Below are 25,664 nucleotides of genomic sequence, written 5' to 3' on the forward strand. Positions count from 1 at the left end.
AATTTTAACTGTTTAAGTGTTTGATAATATTTTAGAAGTTAGTATCATATTTTTTTCGGTTGTTTTTTAAAAACCATGAACACAACTAATAACAATAGCTTACAACTAATAACAATAGCTTTTCCAAATGAACATGTGATTATACTTTCTGGACTTGTAATATTATACTCTCTGGACTTATAATATGAATGTTCAAATGGACTTATAATATGAATGTTCAAATGACTATACTCTCTGGATTTGTAATATGAATGTTCAAAGGGATATCGACGCCGAAAAAGAGAACTAATCTTTTCATGCTTGAAAGTTGCCTCCGCCGAATGTTCTTTGGATCCTATTTGCCTTTCTTTACCATAGTTGCTACCCGTTGCATAGTGTATATTTTGTTGTATATTGTGTTGACTAACGGAAACTATGCGTACCTCTAAGACTTCATGAAGTGCAAATTGCTACAAACCCCCAGGATTTCAACCACAACCCTATAACATTTCCGGCTGATCATTAATCTTATCCTCAATTCGTTCATGACCTTCAAAGGATGTTTCATCTTTTAGGCAACTCTTTATTGGAGGTCCACGAAGTCCATCGTTGCCAATATTGATGGATTTATCATTTAAGGTTTGAAGTTGGTTTTCCAATGGAATATGACCTCATAGGTTACCAAATGACAAGTTCACGTAACTCTAATAATTCAAAGCATAAATGCTTGGAGAAATTGCGCCCGATAGCTTGTTTCTAAAAAAAAATCAAGAGATTCCATCCTATTCAAATTGCCCAATATTTAAAGGGATTACTCCCTGCTACTTGTTCCCTGATAGATTCAGATTTTGTAGCCCTGCTAGACTCGTCAACTCCTTTGGAAACTCTCAAAATAGATTCTTGCTGGAAATGTCAACTGAAAATGGAAATTCAAGTGTCTTGGTATATTCAAGCTCCCTCCCTTTCCACGAAACCAAAGCATTCTCGTCATACTTTCCTGCATAGAGCCAGTGTTCACATTTCCTTGCCTCTCCAATCATCACAGAAAAGTTGCTGAAACAACGAGGAAGAGTTCCAACAATCCTATTTCACACCAAGATCAGCACTCTGAAGTTGAGAAAGGTGGTAAAACTATGAGGAATCTCGCCATCAAACTCGTTAGAATGAATGCTTAGTATTTCCAGAGAAAACTTTTCACCTATCTAGGAAGGATAGTGCCAGTAAAAGTATTCTCAGCCAGATCAAGGGTTTGCAAGTTTCTTGGCTCCGTCGCTCCGTCAAAGATGCAGGGAGCTTTCTTTAAAAACTGTCTCTCTTTAAATATAAATATCGGAGACATTGTAAAGAACCTATATAATTGGAAATCCGACCACCCAAATTGTTATTTGAAATATTCAACATTTCTAAACGACTTAACTATTACAAACACCGAGGAAGTCTCCTAGATAGCTGACTTCTGAAAAAATCAAGTTTCTAAATCCCTCATCTTGCATATAGAAAGTGGAATACTATCATTTAATTGGTTACCATAGAGGTGTACTTCATGTAATTTGTGCCACACATGGCCCAATGGCTTCAAGAAGGGGACCAGAGAGAATTATTGAAAAGATAGTACAACCACATCAAGAGAAAAGGAGGCTAATGGTCCCTCAAATTTGTTGCCATTCAAATATATGTTCCTACCAATAGCAATAAGAGATTTTCTAAGCTTTGGTAAACATTTTCTAATATGATCGTGAGATAGATTATGCCAGAAAATACCGGAGGAAATTTCTTCAAACCAATATACTTGCATTAAACATTTATAAAATTCGAACATTCTTTTGTGTTTGAACTTCGAAGCCATTGTGGAAACTGAGATCGACATCCCGATACCTTGAAGCTGAAATGGAGGCAACCATGTTGGGCGAAATCTATAACAAAAGAATTTGAAGACAATATCAGTCCCTGTTAAATGCCTTAAGTTTGCGAAGTGAAGTTCAGACACCTGCCACCCAATTTGTTGTCAAAGACATTTAGAACTTCCAGATTTGAGAGCTGCCCAAAACTTTTTGGAATACTACCATTCAAATGATTAAGACCGAGACTTAACTGTATCAAAGACGATAGTCTTCCTAGTGACGCTGGGATCGGATCTAGAAATGAGTTTCATTCGAGATTAAGGTATTCTAAATGCTTAAATTGTCCAAGTTGAACTGGCAAATAGCCAGGGAACCAATCTGATCCAAGTTTCAATATCTTCAACCTATCATGAGCCCAGCCAGATGGGGTACAAAGATTTGTCAGCGTATTTTGTATTTCAGCCTCAATATTATTCTCATATAGGTCAAGCACTTCAAGGAATTTACAACTGCTAATCGCTAGGAATGGAACCGTGAAAAGCATTTTCACTGAGATCAAGATGTTGAATGCTACTGAAGTTAAACAACCAAGGAGGGATTACAGAATCAAAGCCGTTCTGAGAAAGATCAAACAATTCAAGAGATGTGAAATTAACACTGAGAAACTGAAGAATACTTGAGAGTTGACAACGGGATAAATGTAATTCTAGTAGAGAAGGGAGCATATTTATGGAAGGCAACCAATTGTTGTCTTTTGGAAGGTTCGCTCCAGACAAGTCCACGTATTTTAAGGAAGAAAGAGTATATGTCCATCGGAGGTTGTCAGAAGTCAAGAAATTCGAAGGAGCATAGAAAGCTGAAAAAGTGCCAAGATCAAGATACTGCAGGCTCGAAGGGTTTCCATGAAGAACGGGAACCTTTGCTAGGAAACCCGCAGAGGAAAGGTTTAGATATTTCAATTTTATCAAGGACCATATAAATCCTGGAATTTTGGATCTCGAAGAGAAGTCGTTCATGCTCAGGTCGAGATATTCCAAATGCTTCAAATCAAGAAGAGAAGGATTTATATCACCTTTCAAGAAAACGCTGCTATAATTTCCAGGATAGAAATCGAAATAGGGAATGCCTAGTTCATCTAGCTGAAACTGATTTCGAAGATCAAGCTTGATAACATGACCGCTAGTCCTGCTGCAAACCACTCCTTCCCAGGGACAGCGGTCTTCTCCTATCCACGACAGCAACCAGTTTAAATGATCAATAAGACTATCCCTGAACTCGAGAAGTGCCTTGTTTTCATTTGGAATGCAGCTCACATTTGCAAATGTGCGCTGCCAGTGCCGCAACAATGCTCAAATTTCCGAACAAAGATCAGCACAAGAAAACAGGACATTGGTGGTTGTTGTTCCCATTGTAACACGTAGTCGTTCAGTGTTACACCGTTACTGTACCTATATAATCCATAATTCAAGAAGAAAAGCCTATGACTTTAAATAGTCAAAGGCAATCCATTCATAATGCCATCCAGCCCCCTTGTGGCTCCAAACTCCTCCTGCGTTTTGTGAGCCCCGGCACTCCATTAATCAGTCAATATATTGACTGCATTCTAGTGAAACAGCCAAGGTTGTGATACTCGGATCACTGGCTGTAATTTGCTATGGATAGGATTGTGCAAATGATTCATGGTTCAACTCAAGTAAAGTTGACTGAACAAGCTATGCATGATTAGGGTTTCTCCAATACACATGTTTGACTTTGTTGGACTAGGCCTACGAGCCTGTATTTGCCACCCCTTTCTATTCTTGAGAGGTTTCAAAATTGAGGCTCTTCCTTGCAAGCAAAAGGAAATAAAGAAAAACAATTTCTGAACTCGTTATGATCAAACCCAAAATGAAAGTGTGTGTGTGTTTTAACACAAGAAGTTAGGACGGTGCTTGTTTTTCTGATTTTTTTCCATTTTTAAAATCGATTCCCTGAGCGATAAAAATGTTTCCGGGGAGCGAGGTGTATAATGTATTTGCCCAAAATTTTCTTTAATTGTATTTAGGGAATATTAATCACTACAAGAAATTGTGTTTGCTAGATAAAGAATTGAAAGTTGTTTTCTCTGGACCAACATATTTTTAAAATTTTGAACTTTCTGACTAAACCAAAAACACTTTTCCTACAGTTTAAAGTTCTGTGAGCCCATGGAAAATTGGTTTTTTTTTTTAAAAATCTTTTTTACTCATTTTAGTAAATATTTTCTCAGTTGGTGGTAATTTAGGATATTTTCAACACTTTTTCAAAAATATTTCCAATTTTAAAAATATTTTTTTAACTTTCTAGGAAATAGAAAAGGAAAATCCGGTTGCATATCAATTTTTTTAACTTTCTAGGAAATAGAAAAAGAAAATCCGGTTGCATATCAATTTTCAATTGTCGAGTTTTACAGCTGAAGAGCTTTATAAATTCATTGATCCCCCCTGTCAAAAAAAATATCAATACAGGTTTCTTTGTTCCCTTGCTTGTTCATTGTAGTTCATGATTTTAGATGGAGGAACATTAAGAAATGTTGGGTAGAAAGAGAATAAGATTGATTAATTCTGGACTTCGGGAGCAAAATTGGAAATTGGATAAACGCCCCGGGGATTGACGAGTCAAATCTCGTACTGAATACGAATATTATACTGAAGAACAAATAGCAAACCCAACCATATGAGGCGAAATCATTGAGAAAACTCTATCGAACAGTTGCACAGTGTACAATCCTCGCATTATTATAAAGTACAAAAAGAATATGGAATCAGTTTTATCATCAACGTATTAATCTAGTCTGGAATGTGCACGAGTAGAGTTTCATTCTTGTCAAGCACAAAAAGAGCAGTACAATGAGTATGCCGACGTAGAAAATCTAGGCTGCTATGTTTCTGGGAAAAAGAGAAAGCCGTGGCGTGTGCCAGAATACCTATCATTTCCATGCAACTGAATCAATCTCGTCCCTTGCTGACTTGTATAGCTCAAGCCTTTTAGCTATGGTGGTTCTCCTCTCCATGAGTTGTGGATCCTCATCCAACATTGCACCAAGCCGCTCCTTCTGCGAGGAATCCAAGACAATGTTATCACTTGTAGAATTAATTACTCCCTCTAAACATTAAACAAGGACCTGACACCACCGAGCTCTATATGCCTCTCCACAATGATTGACAAGGTTTGCATGTTTTACATAAACAACTAACAAACGCAATATTTAAGAACTAAACTGGTGAGTTTGTAGCTCAGTGGTACCTTCGCATAAACAAAAGAGATGAGATATCAAGTTCGAGTCTTACCTAACTTCTACAGCTTCTTTTTTTCTACGTACCTTTTCAACAACCAAAGACAGGTTAAACAATCTAAAGTCTCCCCCACTTCAGCAAATTTTGGTTTTTTGAGGAATTTGGTTCCGGTTCTCTCTATCTATACAACACAAGGAATTCCCAACAATCCTGGATAATAGAGGATTGGGTATTCTCTCAACATACTAAATATTTTATGAAATTAACACTTTGTTGCATTACTTTGACTCTCCTTTTAGGTATGCTGCTCGGAGTATCCCTTGGAGTCTTTTTCAGGGAAGATAGATTGGAAGAAAGATGGACTGGGGGAAGTTAGGAGAAAGGAAGAATTGTTTATCACTTCGCTAGTTGTTTGGCTAACAAGGGGAAGGGGAGGGGGGAGGTTAAGAGTCCAAACATCTAAATTAAAAAGGCTGGATAGTTTATCAACTAGCTAGTGTTAGTAATGTTTGCAGTGTCTTTTGTTTTGCCTTGTTTGTAGCATGTTCATTGTATGTGATTACGTTCTTGTGACATAATGCCTATCCTTTGACGTCTCAGGAAAAGCGTAAATCAAGCTTATTGGGGTCACCACTCCCCGTCTCGATTCCCTCCTTGCTTAGCCTTGGGCATTATTGAAGTGAGAGAGGACTCCCACTTTCGCTCTCGCATCAATGTGACTACTCCCTCCTTGCTTGGCCTTGGGCATTATTGAAGTGAGAGCCTCTCCACAATGATTGACAAGGTTTGCAGGTTCTAGATAAACAACTAACAAACGCAATATTGAAGAACTAAACTGATGAGCTTGTAGCTCAGTGGTACCTTCGCAAAAACAAAAGAGATAGAGATATCAAGTTCGAGTCTTACCTAACTTCTACAGCTTCTTTTTTTCTACGTACCTTTTCAACAACCAAAGACAGGTTAAACAATCTAAAGTCTCCCCCACTTCAGCAAATTTTGGTTTTTGAGGAATTTGGTTCCGGTTCTCTCTATCCAACACAAGGAATTCCCAACAATCCTGGATAATAGAGGATTGGGTATTCTCTCAACATACTAAATATTTTATGAAATTAACACTTCGTTGCATTACTTTGACTCTCCTTTTAGGTATTCTGCTCGGAGTATCCCTTGGAGTCTTTTTCAGGGAAGATAGATTGGAAAAAAGATGGACTGGGGGAAGTTAGGAGAAAGGAAGAATTGTTTATCACTTCGCTAGTTGTTTGGCTAACAAGGGGAAGGGGAAGGGGAGGGGGGAGGGTAAGAGTCCCAACATCTAAATTAAAAGGGATGGATAGTTTATCAACTAGCTAGTGTTAGTAATGCTTGCAGTGTCTTTTGTTTTGCCTTGTTTGTAGCATGTTCCTTGTATGTGATTACGTTCTTGTGACATAATGCCTATCCTTTGACGTCTCAGGAAAAGCACAAATCAAGCTTATTGGGGTCACCAATCCCCATCTCGATTCCCTACTTGCTTGTCTCGATTCCCTACTTGCTTGGCCTTGGGCATTATTGAAGTGAGAGAGGACTCCCACTTTCGCTCTCGCATCAATGTGGTGACTAACGAGGTGAGTTCAAGATCATCAATGCTTCTAATGGAATATTTTAATTTGCCAAAATTTCTCATGCATCTGCATTACCCGCTCCCTATCCAACTAGTATAGCTAACTAACCACAACTACTCATTCAAACTAGAGTAACCTTCAAGTCCTGAGTCTTTGGCCTTCCCTGGTTAAAAAAATATGATATATAAACATTAAGGAAAGAAATTTAATAACTTTACCTCCCTCCTCCCAACTTGAGCATAGAAGTTATTCAGAAGACATCTCTTAGCCTCTCGAACCTGGCAATAAACCACAGCTTTCGGAATGGAGTTCCTCAGTGTATCACAAACCATACCAATATAGGCACTGACATTGGATCCTGAAATAAATTCATGATTTATCAGCAATTGTGGTTCCCCAAGTTTTCCTACTATTTGATAATTACATACCTCCCAATTTCTGAGAAATGAAAAAATTTCAGAATTGAACTTCTAGTAATATATGAAAACAACTATTCATACAGCTTCAAATTTTACATGCAAGAAAGAACATAAGCAAATTAAAAAGGAATAATCATACAGACAGTTCTAATCCACAACACTAAACTGATTGCTAAAATGAAGATCTTTAAACTAAGTGCCTCACAGTTTCCCTGATAAAAGAGGAAAAAGGAGTGAAGGGGAAAACAATTAGAGAATCCCATACCAATCCTCCTGAAATGATTGTCATTGTAACGATCCGCATTTGGGCCTGGTTGATTTGGGTTGGTGTTTGTGTTCTTCTCTGGTTCTAGGTGAAGCTTTCGGAAAAATTCCACAGTAAGATAGCTAGACTCCATGTCAACCAGGCGTTGAACTGTTCTTCGGCTTTCATCACGGAATCTCTCCAAAGCTTCATTTGCAGCAGCAGCAATGTCAGATTGAAGGGTTGGAAATCGCTTCAGTTCCTGCAATGGCCATAAGATAGCATCGATTTTTTTATTTTCTTTTATTTTTGGCATCCTCAGATTCATCCATGACTGAACATTCAAGCTCACATATGACCACATGACAACGCATTTATAGCAGGAAATTGTTGGGTGGCACATAACAGTTACTCCAGATGAGGACACATCACTGGTTCTCAGCAGTCATCATTCAACTCCCATATTAACAAGTCGCATTTCTGCCCTCAAATTGCATGCAAGGCATCCAAGCTATCTTCAGAAAGTATAAAGCCAATCTTCAAAACAAAACTATGGTTGTAGCTATTATGTTAAAATTCCAGAGGACAAGTCTTCCCTCAAATGCAACCCTCACATTTCAATTCTTCATGGAGATGCTTAAATTTTGGGAAGAATTGACTTCAATGCAACATGCAACTTGCTTTTGGCTGGCAGCAGGTCAAGCTTTTTGGCCAAGTAAAAGCATCATTTGCTGAACTTCAACAGGGTAAAGCTTATCAAATGCACCTCAGTGCATTAAAAGTACCCAAAATCAGGTCTGATTTATCAATTGAACACAAGCCTATCAAATATGTTTTAGAGAGGATTGGTTTTCAGTTCACTTCAATTTCAACAGAATTCTTAATAAATGTATTCCAATGTCACATGAGAGCATCTCATAGTGAATCAAATACCCATGTTACACATACTTTTTAGTGTGCAAGTACATACAAGAGTTTACTTATGTGGCTTGACAAATATTTCTCTGCAGGCCTGTCTCCATGGGTCCCTAGATTTGGCAGTAATATTGGTTGTATTCCAAAGCAGACATATATACGAGGTTACTTCACTTTTAAGATAAAATAGCATTATTCTTCCAAAATTTTATCTTTTACTGTAGCATCAGCATCTATACTGAGATGGGCTCAAAAACTTCTATGCCAATGAGACAAAACTAGAAGCATTCAAACTTAACATGACTTCATCGAGGACTGTTAAGGAACAAAAGAAGACTATTTTGTTATATAAGCAATGAAATTATTAAAGTGTACTTACTCATCTAGACAGAGAACAAATTTTATTTACATGCAAAAAGTTGCTTGCAAGTAAAGATTGCTTACCTCTGTTGCAGCTATTGACTTCCGAACAAGTTCCTTCAAAACAAAGTGCACCTAAGGAAGAGAGCATAACAGAAAATATTATTTTGTTAGAAATAGAAATAAAAGATGCATCCAATGCCAGAACTACATAATTATATAAAAAAATCCAATCAATTTGTTTCCAAGGCTGTTTTTCTATGAAATGAAAACAATGTTGATTACAATACTACAAAATCATGATATTACGCTATCTCCAGATTATTTCCCCTCAATCCCCTGGTTATAAAAAATCAAAACATGTCATTCAGATATACCCTATAGCATCCATCACCTAGGGTATACATGCAAAGCACAACCAAAGGACTTCTACATAAAGATGAATAAGACATCTATCATTCCCACATTATCCAGACTTTATGAATTGTATAAAAGACAAGCCTGAAGAATGAGTCAGGCAAATTATATGGAACTAAAATTTCTTGCTGCCCATGGTAGCAGGTATTCCTCCAACCATGTTCTGAAGAACCTTTTAAGCAAAACAATACATTGCATATGTAGTTGTACCAGAATTTCAAAATCATTAGGTCTAGCATGGGTAAGAGCATTACTGCATCCACAGTTGCTTCCGCCGGTCCTTTGAAATAGCTTATGGATCCATCAATTAGTCTTCTGTATCCCTGTTCTGGAGCAATTAAATGTGGCTGATAACCATCAGCTTCTGAAACAACTTTTTGCACATTTTTCATAGAGAGATGACGATCAAACGGCAGCTTCTTCAAAGCAGCTGGTAATTGATGATCAAAAACACCATATATTCGATCTCCACCAGGACGCCTGAGATAAAAATTGTTACTCAAGTATACGGCAATTATCTGGGAAAATTAAAATTCCAGAATGAATTGCACATGTTGTCCAAATCAAAAACATCAGACACCAAATTCTGACTTTTATCAAATTGTCTGTAAAATTAAAATAAAAAATAAAATCAACAAAGATTCTGTGTAGATTTTTCAATGTGGAAAACTGTCAGTAAATAGAAGCGAGAAAGGAAATTGCAATTACCCTCCATCAAGATGTTCCTTAAATACACGGTCAAATGCACGACACAATTCTAGAATCGTGTACAGCTGAGCCTATATAAAAGGAAACATAATTGCAACAAGTTAATATTGGACAATCGAATACTTTCATTTACTAAGAAATCTAAAATTCTCATTGTTGTGATTTCTCACCCCTGAGTCTACTGCAATAGGCCTGCCAATGCGGTCCAACTCTGCATTAAGCTCATCAATAGTCTTATTTATTAGAGCAATGATGCTTGGTATCCGCTGTCTGATAACTGTCTCTAAATGCTAATATGAGAAAACGTGCAAAACAACAAACAGGGAAGGGGGTACAAAGAAGAAAATATCAGTTTAAGACAGGATTCAAAAGTTAAAGCTCCAAAAGGAATGACATTTGTTATAAAGTAGGGGACATTGTAATTAGATAATATGGATAAAAAGACCTTGGACAAAAGTTTTGCAAGATACTCTGCACCCATTTTACTGGACAAATGTCCATACTCGGGGCTTGTTTCAAAATATTCTCTCTCCTTCCGACGGGCAGCAATCATGTCCACATTCTTGTTGATGTCAGCTTGTGAACGATTAACAATTCCAACCCAGGGATGTTGTAGCCTATATGACCGCCCTTCAAGAACCTTAATTCATTGATGTAGAGGAACTATCAGATTTATACTTTGAGGAAATGAATTTCATAGTTAGCAATGAAAGTAGTCATAAAAATGAATCCATACATCCAGAGCATTGGTTCCCTTGTCCATCAGATCAAGCTTTGTCAGCACACCAAAGGTTCTTTCACCTAAATACACCAGATACAACAAACAAAAATTTCACTCTCCATCCATTAACCACTTTTGAAAGAAAGCTTTAGAAGGGAGGGGTTTCGCCCTTAAACATTCGCAGCCTAAGTTGTCTTACCTGAAGGATCAACTTCTCTTGCTAGTTTTATGGCGTCTGAAGTGGCAATATCTTGATTCGCAGGAGAAATAGCCAATATGATGCTGTTGGGCTACCAAATCAGAGAATTCCATAAGCTGATAAGTAAAAGAGTATGTAATCACAAAATAGATTATCCCAAAACTTCATATAGAGTACGAGTCCTCATGATACAGCAATTGAATTAAAAAGTGATGTATAACACAGGAAGAAATGGATCTTGAAGAGATAATGCTTTTCGTTCCTACTTTAAAATGTCATTTCAATGTCAACAGAAACAGCACTGGCAAAAGGGAAGTGTAAGGCATGCTTTGAAGAATAGTAACAGTAATGCCATCCATGCACATTAAAAAACATTACAGGATAGTGTGATCTTGCACATTAACAGCCAGGACACAAGACATTTTGCCTCACTGTCTCAAAATTTAGCAAGGCCAATTTTTCTTGTAGAAACCTTCAGCAACAGAAAAAGAAAAGAAAAGGAAACCAGAACCTTATAGTCAAAATTTAGCAAGGCCAATTTTTCTTGAAGAAACCTTCAGCAACAGAAAAAAGAAAAGAAAAGAGAAGGAAACCAGAACCTTATAGGCTCTAAGAATAACTCTACAGGTGGAAGAGGAAGAGATGAAAGATGGGGGAGGGGGGACATGCAGGTTGAACTTGCAATTTATTCTACAACCAACACGCTTCTAAAAGCCACAGGCCCCACCTCTGTGCTTTCTTTCTCATAGATTTTCAACACGACACAACAAGTCTTTTCCCGCCATTTATTGGATCCCACCTGCTACTATATGACAAAATCCAGTCCAGGCATCTATTACTGACAGAAGGAGTTTCAATTTTGAAGAAGTGGTCTCCTTCTGCAAGGACCTGGGCAGATGAACTGATACAGGTCCATTGCTGAGACAGAAAAGGCAGGGCTCAGGTTTGGAATACCAAAACTACTCTAACAAACTACCTTTAAGTGAACAAGAATAAAGTAACAAAAGAAAACCGCGCACATGGAGGTTGAACCCTAGATCAATCGTTGTTTGCTTTTGCACTGGCTTGTGCTTAATGGTTTTATTAAGTCTTTTAGAAACCATTTGGAAATAATTCATAGCATACAGCTAAAATAACTAGCATTACAGTAAGAAAATTTTAACTTGCTTTAACTGATTGATTTATAACAAGAATTAAATGGCATCCATTCTAGTTCAGGATAATATGGGCATTAAATCCTTCAACTCTAAACAACACAAAGTTATGCTAAAAGAAACCATGTCTGAATTAACATGATTCAATCCAACAGGTAGAATGTCCTAGATCACTCAAAAAATCCCTGTTCTTTTCTTCTTATCCTTTATTGCCATGTGGAGTTCTGTGATGGGATTTCTCCCATCACTGATTTTCTTGAGATTGGTTAAATCCTTCTTTTTTTTTGTATTATTTATTCTCTAAAAATATTATGCATGTGAAGAGGTATCCCTTCACTGATCACATTCTCTTATTTATTCTCTAAGCATCTTGCGCATGTGAAGGGGTATCTTCTTTCTACTAAAAAGTTAGATATCATTCTCACCTTCTCCACATAAGAACGGACCATATTTTCAATATCTTCAACTATACTCTCTGGCTGGCCCTCTGCAAAACCCAAAATAAAACATTATTGCAGTATGAAACAAAAATTTCTAGCAGTTATAAAAGAAATTTTAAGAACTGATCTGTGCAATTTACACTTAAAGATAAGAGCAGTCAGTCTTACCTACAGCCACCTTTGTCAAACCAGGAAGATCTATGAGGGTTAGATTGACAACTGTCAAACAAAATCACGAATTAAAGTCAAACCATATGAAGGATTCAAGAGGCTCAGAAATAACATATGTTAATGAAAACTGAGAATGCAAGAGAACGAGGAAGCATCAAAATTTTTAAGTGTATATACTCACAAGAACAAAAAAGAATCAGAATAAATGCTTGAACAATCACTGTTTCCCAAAGAACCTAGCCTGCCTTACCCCCCCAACACAAAGAAACCAAGAGAGAGAAAGAGAAAGATGGGAGACAGCTAATGTATACTGAGTGAGTGATTGTCACTAATGAAAATTGTGTGAGGTATCTTGGTTGCATTTATTGTGTGAACTCCCCAAAAAAAATCCAAAGTTCACAAGAAAAGGAAACAAGTTTGAAACTTGGTCAATTCTAGAGGGATCCCTTCAACTGATAAAGGTTTACGTAGCAGGAAAGTGGTTCTACAGAACAAAAAGTACACGTGACAGTATGCAAAACATGCACAGGCAAGGATGATGAACCTTGGATGAAAAACATTTGACATCTGCCCCGAAGAAAGGAAATCCAAAAGAAGACATAAAACATTAGAGGTATGGATGGGCAGCTCATATCCAAAAGATCACAAACCAGCACTAGAAGGGGTTAGGAGCTAGGATCACGCACAAAAATGGGAAAGGAGACGCAAATCATAGCTGCTAGAAATGCCCCAACTCTTGTGGCAATAAAATAGTTACTTGCACCATATTTTTCTCTTTAACTGCCATGCCTACAATTCATATTGGTCTTTCAATGGTCTTAAAATGAACTAGAGATACAATTAGTTAGGTCATAGGTTTCTGTAGAACAGTCTTTTTAAATAAACAAACCTATGCATGTACACTTAAACACAATAAGGCACTGTAAGAGTGTGTTTGGCAGTGTGGTAACGATTGCTTTTCAAATAACTTTTTGTACCGAAATGCATACCAATGATTTTTTTTATTTTTTAAAAATCATTTTTAACACCAGAACATCAAAATATCCAAAACATACACAGTCTTTTTAAATAAACAAACCTATGCAGGTACATTTAAACACAATAAGGCACTGTAAAACCTATCACCCGGTTAAGGTATAAAAAATAATTTTTTTTTTAATTTTTTGGGAATGCCACGTTCCCAAACAGCCCCTAAAACCTATCACCCGGTTAAGCTCCCACCACAGCTGCTTTCAAAACCAGAAATTGCACCCTTGTGGTTGCAAGTCCAAGACTTCTACCATCGCTGGCAGCAAGCATTTCCCCTCATTTTCACATGTGCGCTTAGATGCGTAGGAGAAGTGATATTTAAAAAATGTTGTGGGAAGAGAATTCTTCTCTTTAAAAAATGTTGTGGGAAGAGAATTCTATTCTCTTCCCACAATTGCAGCTTAAACAGGTCAGTTAAATAACTTTATTTAAATGTAGTTGCAAGGGAAATACCGACCATTTGGAGAATATATACTGAGATGAATTGGAACATTAGAGATTTGCTTGCTCTTCCCAGTAATGCGATCTGTTTCATCTGCGATTTCCTTACGGACAGAAGCTGCATACATAGAGCATAAACAAGATAACTGAATTAAGAAAGCTTTCGGCAACGATCTGAGCGAGGATGGCAATCCTCAGCCAAAATTGATTTAGTTTTCATACCAAAATCAGTAAACTTCTTCCTGGGCGCATGAAGAAACTCGGCATAATCAGACCCGCCATCTATCTTATGAAGTTGCAATACCAGTGGCCTCCTTGTAACAATACCTTCAATACACAACCAGAACAAGATTACATAAATATTTAATTGATCAAAGTAATTAGATACTCAATATCCTCGGGTTTTTTTTCGAGTTGTTAGAAAAAAAATGAATTAAAATGCAATATCAAATCATGTCAGGTAATTGAGAGCTTACCAGATCCACGAGGAAGGAAATCTCTGCCAACGACGCTTTCCAAAACTGAAGATTTTCCAGAACTCTACATGCATTTCCACAGAAATATACGAAAATCAATTACTCCTGAAAAAACAGATAAAGAAATTAAAAAACAAAAAAAAAACAGTTGAGATAGAATACCTGGCCACCAACAACAGCAACGGACGGAAGAGCTTCCCAGAGGGACATGCCTTCACCGCCATAATCACCGAGAACAGTGCAAGCTCTTTGGATTCTGTTTACGAGACCGATCAAGCTCTCCATTGTAGCCATTTTTAATTGCTTAAATGAATAAATAAATTGAATCTTTTAGATCTGATGCAATGCGTGTGATTTTGTGTAAAAAAAAAGAAATGTGTGTGAGAGAGACAAAGAGAGATCGAGTTGAGGATCCAGGAAAGGTGTGAAAGGGGGTGTCTGGATCGGCGGAAAAAAATATGGAGATTTCGGAGTTCGGCAAGGAAGGAAGAAGAATAGAATAGATGGGGACGTGGAATCTGAAACCGGGAGAGAAAATGCTTAATAAAGAAACAAACGGTTGGAGAGAGTGAAGGCTTACTTACCCAACATGCGTGTGTGCTTTCCCCTTTTAATATCATACATACTTTTCAATGTAAAAAAAAAAATGTACATTTTTCCCAAATTTGGCTGTAAACATTACAATTAACCATCCACTTACACATCCTAAGCCAAAGTTGAGGGTAAATAATGGGAAAAAACAGGGTTGACGATGAAAAATACAACTTTTATTTTACTATACAAATTGGGAGATACTATGAATTATATAGTTAAATGATCATTTTAACTTTGTATTTTGGATGATATTTCCGATTGATCACTAAATTTTAAAATCAAATCTATACATCCTCGTATCTCAACGTACTGCTAGTAGCTTCCTGTAGATGGAAAGCACTTTGCCACGTAAATTCTTGGAAAAATATTTTTAAGACAGGTATTTTTACTATGACAATCTTAACTTGTATTTTGTCTCAGTTAAAACTATATTACGAGTATTTAGTATTTGAGTTAGTTATGACTTAGGCCATGTAATTATTTAAAATAATTAAATAGTACTATGGGACAATACTGATCATTCTCAAATAATGTTTTTTCCTTTCAAAGTTTCCTTTTTATATATAAAAAATGAATATTTATTACAAATTTTATATTTTGACTAGGTTTTTTTACTAATGATTTTAAATATGCATTTCCGAAATAACGTGATATATTGAGATGAATTAATTTTCTTAGTTGTTGATCAAATATCAAAATTATCTCTTATTATTATTATTATTATTACTATTATTAGAGAATTATCTCTTATTATTATTATTACTATTATTAGAGATGTGATATTTCCTCGTTAAATAAGCGTGTTGAAAGTCTCACGATAAAACTTCTCTTCATGGGCAGAATAACGTTATTATCTTTACCGTTATTATCTTGAATATAGTTAAAAACAGAAAAGGCTTTTTTTAAAAAAAAAAAGGAAAAAAAGGATGATTGCCATTATAGAAGTCAAAATATTTGGATTAGGGACTACATATTTTATTCAGAAGGAAAGATCCATTAGTTAAAATTTGAGATTTCAACAAGTTTTTAAAAAATTAAAAAATTATGTATGGACCAGGGATAATATAAAATTGAAAGAATGACAGTCTTCATTACTCAAATTCAAGAGCATTTTAAAAAATGTACATTAAAATAATTTTACTTTTTTTTATTTTTAATATCTACACAAAAAATACTAAATAAAAAAACACCAATTTAAATCACAATAAAACATAGATGTTTTCTCTTGTTCATTATATTTAGGTGGTAACTATTGCTTTAAAAAAAATATTTGAAAAAAAAAAATATATATATATATATCAACACATTAAAAAAATTAAAAAATTAATTTAAAGAATAAAATAAAATAAAATTTAAAGGCTTTTGAAACGTGCTTTTATTTCTTCCAGTCAAGTATTAATATTATATTATTATTATTATAGTGGAGAAAATGGCAAACGTTTCACATGACAAGACCGTGCAATTGAGATGACATGAACAGAAAATGAAAGAAGAAGATCAGTGCTACATTTATAACCATATAGATGAATAACACAACCACAAGATCTGAATTTGATCTGATTACAATAATATTAACATGAACAGACAACAATCACGCTAGATGCAGAGTACAGATAATAAACTGCAAAATGGAAGACCATAGAAAAGCCAATAAACTACACCTATACAACCACACAACCACTGTCCACTCAAAAGAAAAACCTGACAAGAGGTTAGCCCAAAGTCAATATCTTCCTTTCCATCAGTATGCTGGTCTCTCTAAACAGAGGAATAACAGACTATGTCAGATGCATACCGATTTCATCCTACGGTAATTTTCTCTCCCTGAATAGTTTCTTCGACAATTTCAGTTGAACAGGGTCATCGGCATGCCAGTTACAATCTTTATAATCAATCACAGTAGAGGGAAATAAAAATTATAAAAATGAACTGAAGACCCTATGCAGATTTACTCCTTGCTGATTCCGGGGGAGCAAATTATTGGTCATTGGGTGCTGCGTGTTAACCCGCTACGTGATACACTTCTGCACAAAATAGGAGGATCTCTCTAAGACAAATAAATATTTATCTAAATAGCTCCCTTTTCTTAAATAGCAAACTTTTTTCAGCGCTATTAACCAGACGAGATAATTGAAATCATAAAGTTAAGTATCTTCTAGGTGAATAGAAATTCACGTATTGCCACAGCCAGAATTTAATCATGCCAGATTCTGTTCTACATGATCCTATACAATAAGGAAACAAATTGAAATACCCCATTAATAAGGAGGATAACAAAATGTTAGCAACCAGTTTTAGCATCTAACTCATATTTCTAATCTAATGGTCCGTGGTTTAATGGAACTGAAACCAAGATCCTCTACTTGGACACTTAATCCTGTAAATTTAATTGATAAACAACAATAAAGAACATGGGCAAAGTTCATCTTCTTCATTCAATTGTTCATCATCCTCCATTTTAGTTGCTTCAAACAATAGACTACAGGCCAGGATATTGCTGACCACCAAAGGGCAATGTTTATTTTAACTTCTTCAACATGCAATCACGAGTAATATATGGGATAGAGAGGGGAGGGAGGGGGCAAAGCTACAAAAACAGAGCCACGGATCTTGGTTTGGTTAAACTTTAGCCCAGTTCTTCAGTTTACTAGGCATGCCATTGTCAGAAATCAAAGTTAAAACTCTAATTCCTCAAGACACTCAACTAGATCTCATCTTATATATTTGCTAAAGCAAGAGCCAAGCCCAGAGAAACTACAGGTCTCGCTGATTGCCATTCAATCCCTGCATACACGTCCTTTACATTTGGACAATTTCTTTCCCAGTATGCATTACTAAAAGGATGGATTGACACTGAATATAGCTAACTACTATATTAAAACAACTATAGATGTAAAGTCATTAAAACGAGAAATTGAAATGAACCAGAAATTTGAAAATAAACTTTCAAAAGACATGGTTTGATCTCCTTGGTCAATGACAGATAATTACACACCAACCAATGGTGTTCACATTACAATATATTAGTTTAGTTAAACGTGTGAATTATTAGAGTGAAAGAATAGAGATAAGTTTCTAAAGAATGTACCTCCCAGGAAGCATCTGAGCAGCACTCACAGGCCCTTTCAAATTACCAAACCGCTTTGCCCTATTCTCATGTTCTTTCTCTACACGCATGGCAGCAACCTCCTTCTCCATTGCAGCTACTTCTCTTCTCATCTTTTTTGCCTCAACTTCCATTGCCTTAGTTAATGTATCTACTTTCTTAGCTAACATCTGTAAAATCAACAATTGCAAAAAAAATAATTAAACAGAAGTATAAACAACAGGACAATAACACAGACGAGAGAAAAATATCAACCTCGATTGCATCATCCTTGTCCTTTAGGCTTTGATCTTTTTCATGACCAGCTTTCCTCAAAACTACAACCTCTTTTTGCAACATATCATACAGTATCCCAGGAACACTGTCCTCTGCATCTGCCGGTGGGAACTCAGTGGGCTTTTCATCCGAGTTCCCTTTCCACGAATTAGGTGTCTCAGTCTCCTTGGTTCCATCACAAGGTTGGTTGAATGAATGATTTTGTCCAGCTCCATTCAAGAGCAATTTACTACTCCTGTCCAATGATCTTGTGCCCCCATCAAATGATTTTGATGTTCCTTTAGCATGCTTCAGCACTGAACTGGTGCTAGAGGACAAAGATCTAGACTGAGAGGTTCTCTTAGACAAAAAGCCGTTGGAGGTCAATTTTGAAATGTTATCAGCTCCACCTAAGGATTGACGACGAGGCGGCCCATTGCTTATACACCTTCCCTCTGACGCACTGCGATTGCTGCTTGAAGACCCTCTTAAGCTCTCTTCAAGCACTTTGAGACGCAACTGGTATTTCTCCTGAAAAATGCAAGAGCATAGTTTACTTTCAGGACCAGGAGAAAAGGCAAAACAAAGCAAACAAACCAAAAGGCCTCAGCTGGAAAAACCAGATCCTCACTTTCAACTGTGCTTCAGACTTTGCAGCCCGCTCAGTTATAGCAAGCTTGTCACGAAGTTGCTGCATTTCTCCCTATAACAACAGTGTATCAACATTGGTGAGGATTGAAAAGTACAAGGCATTTTAATAAAATGAAGAAAATTCAAAACAGAGATCAAACAATAGAAGGAAACAAAACTAAGGTCAACACTAACCTGCAAAAATCTTCGCTCTTCAAGCCATTGTTTTACAGGCATCACTTTGTCATTAGCATCTTTCCACTCATTTGCTACTACTGTGGCCACTCTGTTTGCTGTTACCTTTGCACGGGCCAATTCCCGGTCAAGAGTTTTTCTTTCCTCCTGCAAAACAGAACAACAAGCATATCATATTTATGGCACCTTTGTAGGTATGATGTCCAGCAAAATATGTAATGAACATTACATTCATCTCCTGCACTTTCCGCTGGTAATCCCTAACAGCATTTGCTGCTGCACCACCAGCAAGAACAGCCTCTTCCAGTTCCCTTACAGTCTGGGTAAGTTTTTCAACCTCTGCAACCTTTTGTCTGTGCATTTTGTCCAATATTTTGTTCTCTTCCTGCAATCACAAACATTATATAGATCATACATTGTATACACTAAAATATCGAATATCCCGTCCAACACATTTGTAAAAGAGGAACGAAGAGCACCACACAAGCTTGCCATACCTGACAAATTTCTATCTGCTTCATTAACTCCTGGTTCTTGTTTTGGAGATCATCCACCATGGAGGCCTTGGCCAAGGCAACTTGAACTGTCCTTTCAGCCTCAATTAAAGCTGCTTCTTTAGATTTAGTTAGACGATCCAATGCTTTGTTATCATCTTGAAGCTTCGCAATCTTTAAAAGACCAGCAGAACACAGTGGTCAAAAGAAAAATCATAAATCAACCAACATGCGCCCTTGTTGGCATAGAATCACGGCTACACTCAAGAAAAGCATACCTCTTGGCGAGCCAGCTTAAGCTCAGCTTCCAAAGGTGCAAGAATGGCTTCAATTGGAGGCATGTCGTCATCCTTCTGAGCAGCATGAACTCTTCGAAGAGTGGCTTCCGCAGCAAACTGGGCTGCCATGGAGGCCTTCTTCTCATCATTGATTTTCTTGATTTCTAGATTCTGCAAACAATTTTAATTTTAAATACATAAATAGCAATGTGAAAAAAAAATAATGGAGGAAATGAAAGAGGTCCCAGGCAATACTTTGCTTTCTAGAAGAGATTCCGTTAACTTGAGCTTCTCCTCCACCTTCGAGAGTTCATCAGTGAGCTAAGGCACAAAAGAACCCCCGAAAAAAAAATCAGGATCAATTGGAACACCTACTGCTTCCAAATCATTGAAAGAAGAAAAAAAATGCATGAAGAAAGAAAGTTTATGCCCAAATCCAGGTAGAAAAAAATCCCACATGAATAAAATTGCACATCAGACGATTATTTACAATAGACAGCACTAAAGGACCTTTGTGAAAACTCAAAACCTCAAACATGATAATATCCATATCAAGCACAAGGGTGTGTATTCGAGTCCATTCCAAGCCCAATTAAGAAAAAGTTTTAAAGATGAATGTGGAAATCTAGCAGTGAAAAACAGTAGACATCAACGCTAGAAAAATACTGAAATTTATAGGGAGGCCGGGGGGGTAATTGGAAAAAATCAAAATTTGATGATAAACTACACAGTAACTTCGTTGGCATCGATTCAAAATATAAACAGATGGAGTTAGAGAAATTAAAAGGGCATAACATGAACTTTAACACTTAAAACAATTTCTAGCTCTTCCTTTAGCATTAAAAGTAGCATAACATATGGAATTGCTTTATGAAAGTAAAAAATGGAAAGGGTAAAAACAGACAACAGAATCGCCTCCAGTAACAATCAATACCAATGCAACTTCCTTGATCGATATAGCTTAACAGCATTATCAGATGACCAAGCAAATATGACATTTGTTATCAGAACTGAATAAAGAAAACTTTATTTGACAAACAGCTATCAGGATCAACATTTTTCAGTAGCTAAAAAAATCATAAACTAGATCTTATGGGTAAAAAATGCCATCTTCTATCGACTTCAAAGTTAACATTTGCATCAAGAAAATAATTGCACAATCAAACATAAATCAAATTTAAAATCAAATAGAGGCAACACTTGCAATGACAGTAACAAACATATTAACCTCATCAGCAAAACTAGTCATTCGAAAATAAATTTTCAAAATTGAAACCAGAAAATTAAAATAACACAGCAAAACACGGCGAGAGAGTGATAAATGACCTCTTCAACAGCCTTCTCTCTAAGTCTCTCTGATAACCTCAACGCCTTGATCTCCGCTTGTGCGTCTCCCAACTCTCTATCCTTGTCTACACCAAAAACAGCAAAAAAAACCCATAAAAAATAAATAAATATCAGAATTAATTTAATCCAGCTCAAAAGGCAGCAGATCGAACCACATTCACACCTCTAACTTCATTCTCAAGCCGATTAAGTTCCACCTTAACCGGATCCGACCCATGAAGCAAAGTCATGAACTCATTGTCGGCATCAAAGCTTGGCCTGACCGAAGCCCGCCTCCTCGACGAGCTCTTAGTCCCTTCCTTAAAAGATCCAGACACAGTAAGTGGCGTCATCGTCGTGGCCACACCTCCACCATTAACCTCAAGGACAGCCGTTCCCTCGCCGGAAACCTCCGACATATCCTCCGATCTAATACTCGTACCTATCTCCCCTACTCACATCCAAATGCAGCAGAGATATAAAGAGAGAAGTGTAGGCTTTCTTTAGAAAGAGAAGGAAGAGAGGAGAGTTCTTTTATTTATCTATAGTATTTCTTTCTCTCTCTAGAGAGTGATTGCTGTGTTTTAAATCTCGACGAGTAGATGTGTATGTCGTTATTAACAGTGATAATAAGGACTAAGGAGAGTGTTTTGTTTTGTTCTGTTCTTTAAAGAAAAAGAAGCAGTGGGGCGCTTTGCTCATTGTATTATGGGATAGTAAACTAGGGCAAACCTCATATTGGTCCTCCAACTATGTATTTTTATCTTATTAGTCCGATCCTCTCTAAATATACTTTTCCTCGGTCAAATCCGTCCATTAATAAAACTGTAGACGATGTTGGGACGTTGGATAATGCATGTCCAGTTTAAATGTTCTTAAACTGATTCTAATATATTTTTTCTAATCATAAGTACGAAAATACTTGGATATTGTTTTTTTATTTAAGACAGGTTAGGGCTAATTAAGGCCCGATTAGAGCAATTTTATGCTTTGATTGTACATGTAATCTTGCACGTGTTGTATGGGTAGAGAAGTAGGTACTTTGGGGTCGAAGAGGGAGGAAATTGGGTTCTGTTATAGCATGTGTTGTTTAGCGTGGTCTCCAGTTGTTTAAACACGAGGATTTGATTGGTGGGATGTGTATAGATTAGGGACTTAGTTGATAAAGCTGATAGAACGTGGACTCGATATAGAAAATAAAATATACATGATTGGGAGACTAATATGATGGGTTTTTTTTACTTATTAATTAGTTTTTTTGCTTTCTTTTTTTCTTCGTTTGGTTTTGTTTCGTTGCGTTGGGAAGATTTTGTTTTGTGATGAGCGGGATGCGCAATGCGCACACTAATTCCCTGGAGCGTGGAGACGGGAATCTAGGCAAAATAAAATGGGGTGCGTAATGCGCACGACAGCGCGTTTTAGTAAATTCTGCTCTCGCTGGAGCATTTGCCTTGCCTTGCCTTACTGGCTAGGCTTTCGCTGGATTTTGGCATTCGAATTGAAAATGATTAGCACTTAATAGATGTATGATCATTCTATTTTTAAATTGCTTTTAAAATTTTTTATTATTTTTAAAATGGTATTAAAATAATGGTTTTAAAATTTTTTATATTATTTTTTTCAGTTATTTTAATTAATTAATATAAAAAATAACTAAAAAAAATTCTAATGTGTTTGTAATTAAAAAACACAGTTTAAAAACATCCTACAATGCCTTATTAAATATATTAAAAGGTTCGATCAGTTTCAACAATATTGACTGTATATAAATAGACATTTTAAATGTGTGGGATAGTTTTTATATGGTACCTTAATAATTTTTTTTAATATCTCATACTAATTTTGTATTATGGGGTAAAGCTAAGAAAAAAAGTAAACAGTCCCTTGATATACATGAGAAAAAAATGAGAGAAGAAGAAGAAGGTCAGGCGCATGTCTGGCTTGCTAGTGATGGATCTGGTGTTTGGTATCGCCATTTGCTCTTCTTCTTTTTTCCCCTCTCACACCTCAGATAGTATTTGTTAAATTCACTTTCTCCTTAGTTAGAATTAGAAGTTCTCAAATATTATTGTAAAGTTTTATTTAAATTTTAATAAGTGTTCTTTAAATAATAATATTATAGCAAATTATTCATGGAAATTCCATCAATAAAAATTTATTATTATTGAATTTTTAAAATGTATCTGAAATATGATTTTATCATTTTTTTTCTAGCTTTCAATCATACAAAGTTATATTTTAAGATTGTTTGTTATTTTTTTAAAACAATTTTAAAATGTTTTTAAAAATATCTAAATAATAATTCTAATTGAAAATATTTTGTTAATTACAATAAATAAAAGATACGTTAATAAAAAAATTATTTTAATAAAAAAATTCAAAATAATGTAATCATGACACGGGTATACGACCTAATAGTTTATTAAATACACTAATTATCTGCATCGATTTCCATAGGTATAAAAAAAGGAGAGAGATATGATACTCTACTTAGCATCATATTGTTCCTTCGTCCCAGAAGGTTTTGAAGTACGTGTCAGTGACGGAGTTTTTGGTTCAATACACTTTTTCGTGTTCGTTTTTAATATATTATTTGTTATACTTATCATGTAATGTTTTTTTTATTAATATAAATATTAGGTTACTTTATACCTTTCTCGACTAATTTTAAAAAATTTAAATTTAATAATTATATAAATTTTTAATAATTCCGAGATCTTGACAATAATTGAATTATACTTCTAAACATTATTTATTGTACAATTTTGTTATAGAAAAGATATTTACGCTCGTGTTATCGCACCAACCTGGATCTTTTTTTTGATGTTGAAAAGCCTGAAATGTGAATTATTATATATATTAATGAATGGTAAGAAAGATTGTTAATAATAAAAAAATAAATTAAAATATTAAAATATGTATAGTGACAAGTGAACATGATAGTGTGTCATGTGATGCTATTTGGTATATCTATTTAATCATATAACATTTTTTATTAGAGAAGGAATGATAAAAAATTAAATAAAAATATGATAATTATTTTTTATTAACATAAGTATTTGGATTAGTTTGTATATCCCTCCGTTAATTTTACAAGCTCTGAAGTTAATGACCATGTAAATTTTTAGTGATATTAAGATTTGTGGGACTCAAACTAATAACCATAACCATTAAAATATAAATATAAAATCTGATCAATTTAGCTACATTTCCTAACATTACTCATTTATTTTTTTATTGATCTAATTGTGCTTGGATTCTAAATATAATTGCGTGAGAACTTGCAATTTTAAAGTCCATTCATTGTAATTCATGCCTGACGAAGATAGAATCAAATATGAAATAATAAATTCCCGAACAGTAAACAAGAACATGTACATGAAATAAAAAAAATAATGTCTTATTAGATTGACCTTAGTCAATCTGCAAAATTCACAAGGGCACAAACATAATACAATGAGTTAACTCGATGAGTCAATTTATCGTTTTATTTTCCCTCCCCTGTTATTCTTCATGGTTGATGGCTGGGCCTTTATTGGACCCATATGCAATAGATTTGGGACTAGATTGAAAAGTTTTTAAAGAATCGAGGACAAAAAAATGACTTGCACGTATAAGTCACACAACAACATGCGAGGAAATCTGTTGATGGTGTGTTTCCTTGACGCTGTTAATCATCTCAGCAAGGTTTTTTTAAAGAGAAGTCATATGATGGTTGATAATATATGACATGGCTCCGACAACCCGTTATCCTTCCTTTCTTTCTTCTTTCATCAACCTCCATGCATAATCCCTTCTTTCCTTCCAAGAAAAAAAACTTGATTATTCCTCAATGTCATACTTGAGAGAAGTCTGTGTTTTTTTCGAGAGTGTGTATGGTTATAGTTGTTTTCTATATAAAAATATTAAAAAAATATTTTTTATTTATTTTTAACATCAGCATATTAAAAAATATTAATTTAAAATAAAAAATAAAAATATTTTTTTTTCAAAAATAATTTTAAAATATAAAAATAAACATGACCCAACCTTTGATGGTGCTTTTTATTAATATTGTTGAAATTATCTTGACAGGTCTTTTTTAAAAGATATCGTGTGGTGGTTGACATGGCTCTAGTAACTTATTATTTTTTTCCTCTTTCTTCTTCCAATTACCTCCATGCATGATCCATTCTCTGCTTCCCTGTAAAAAAAAAATTAAGTATTCATTAACATCAAATTAGGTCTTTGTTTCTTCTATTTGTTTTCAAGCAACAAAAAATATATACTTTTTTAAGAAAATCAAACATTAACCAAATGTGAAAAAAAAAAATCCAAGGAGAGCATAAAATAAAATTCCACTGGCAAAACGCCATGCCCCCCCCCCCCCCCCCCCCCCCCCCCCCCCCCCCCCCCCCCCCCCCCCCCCCCCCCCCCC

At 35.6% G+C, this 25,664-nt stretch overlaps 3 protein-coding genes and 2 long non-coding RNA genes across 5 annotated transcripts; 1 reads left to right on the forward strand and 4 right to left on the reverse strand.

Moving 5' to 3' along the window:
- Window positions 1-1,746: 1,746 nt before the first annotated feature.
- On the reverse strand, window positions 1,747-3,281 carry LOC105123831 (leucine-rich repeat receptor-like protein CLAVATA2). Its single transcript, XM_011023571.1, has 3 exons — window positions 3,269-3,281; window positions 2,497-3,168; window positions 1,747-1,892 (listed from the first exon to the last, which is right to left on the reverse strand). The coding sequence occupies exons 1-3, from the start codon at window positions 3,279-3,281 to the stop codon at window positions 1,774-1,776; spliced, it is 804 nt and encodes a 267-aa protein (XP_011021873.1). The 3' UTR covers window positions 1,747-1,773.
- A 1,182-nt stretch (window positions 3,282-4,463) lies between these two features.
- On the reverse strand, window positions 4,464-14,957 carry LOC105123753 (dynamin-related protein 1C). The gene is made up of 16 exons (XM_011023462.1): window positions 14,532-14,957; window positions 14,370-14,433; window positions 14,116-14,220; window positions 13,910-14,011; window positions 12,421-12,471; window positions 12,238-12,299; window positions 10,659-10,749; window positions 10,475-10,539; window positions 10,184-10,378; window positions 9,909-10,028; window positions 9,739-9,809; window positions 9,285-9,510; window positions 8,698-8,748; window positions 7,360-7,600; window positions 6,894-7,033; window positions 4,464-4,893 (listed from the first exon to the last, which is right to left on the reverse strand). The coding sequence occupies exons 1-16, from the start codon at window positions 14,661-14,663 to the stop codon at window positions 4,768-4,770; spliced, it is 1,842 nt and encodes a 613-aa protein (XP_011021764.1). The 5' UTR covers window positions 14,664-14,957; the 3' UTR covers window positions 4,464-4,767.
- On the forward strand, window positions 7,614-8,627 carry LOC105123752 (uncharacterized). The gene is made up of 2 exons (XR_841935.1): window positions 7,614-8,084; window positions 8,349-8,627. It is a non-coding gene; the product is annotated as an uncharacterized LOC105123752 (long non-coding RNA).
- LOC105123751 (uncharacterized) lies at window positions 13,479-13,890 on the reverse strand. The gene is made up of 3 exons (XR_841934.1): window positions 13,813-13,890; window positions 13,622-13,779; window positions 13,479-13,541 (listed from the first exon to the last, which is right to left on the reverse strand). It is a non-coding gene; the product is annotated as an uncharacterized LOC105123751 (long non-coding RNA).
- Window positions 14,958-16,447: 1,490 nt separating the features above from the next.
- On the reverse strand, window positions 16,448-21,895 carry LOC105123754 (microtubule-associated protein 70-2-like). Its single transcript, XM_011023463.1, has 11 exons — window positions 21,432-21,895; window positions 21,248-21,333; window positions 20,177-20,242; window positions 19,922-20,092; window positions 19,647-19,817; window positions 19,379-19,534; window positions 19,150-19,296; window positions 18,956-19,027; window positions 18,325-18,855; window positions 18,052-18,239; window positions 16,448-16,987 (listed from the first exon to the last, which is right to left on the reverse strand). The coding sequence occupies exons 1-11, from the start codon at window positions 21,664-21,666 to the stop codon at window positions 16,948-16,950; spliced, it is 1,863 nt and encodes a 620-aa protein (XP_011021765.1). The 5' UTR covers window positions 21,667-21,895; the 3' UTR covers window positions 16,448-16,947.
- Between the last annotated feature and the right edge of the window lie 3,769 nt (window positions 21,896-25,664).

The sequence above is a fragment of the Populus euphratica genome, unplaced genomic scaffold, assembly GCF_000495115.2.
Source record: "Populus euphratica unplaced genomic scaffold, PopEup_1.0 scaffold9.1, whole genome shotgun sequence".
NCBI lineage: Eukaryota > Viridiplantae > Streptophyta > Magnoliopsida > Malpighiales > Salicaceae > Populus > Populus euphratica.

Bases quoted from the DNA above. Each gene is read 5' to 3' on its own strand.
- LOC105123831 (XM_011023571.1), bottom strand. The intron at 1,893-2,496 runs GTATTCTTCAGT...CTTTTGTTATAG, and splicing joins ATCCCGTTGTCAACTCTCAA to ATTTCGCCCAACATGGTTGC.
- LOC105123753 (XM_011023462.1), bottom strand. From the start codon at position 14,663: ATGGCTACAATGGAGAGCTTGATCGGTCTCGTAAACAGAATCCAAAGA. The intron at 14,012-14,115 runs GTATGAAAACTA...CTATGTATGCAG, and splicing joins GAAGAAGTTTACTGATTTTG to CTTCTGTCCGTAAGGAAATC. The intron at 12,472-13,909 runs GTCGGTATTTCC...TTTGTTTGACAG, and splicing joins CAGTATATATTCTCCAAATG to TTGTCAATCTAACCCTCATA.
- LOC105123754 (XM_011023463.1), bottom strand. From the start codon at position 21,666: ATGTCGGAGGTTTCCGGCGAGGGAACGGCTGTCCTTGAGGTTAATGGT. The intron at 21,334-21,431 runs GTGTGAATGTGG...TTTTTGGTGTAG, and splicing joins GCTTGAGAATGAAGTTAGAG to ACAAGGATAGAGAGTTGGGA. The intron at 18,856-18,955 runs GTGAGGATCTGG...TGCATTTTTCAG, and splicing joins AGTCTGAAGCACAGTTGAAA to GAGAAATACCAGTTGCGTCT.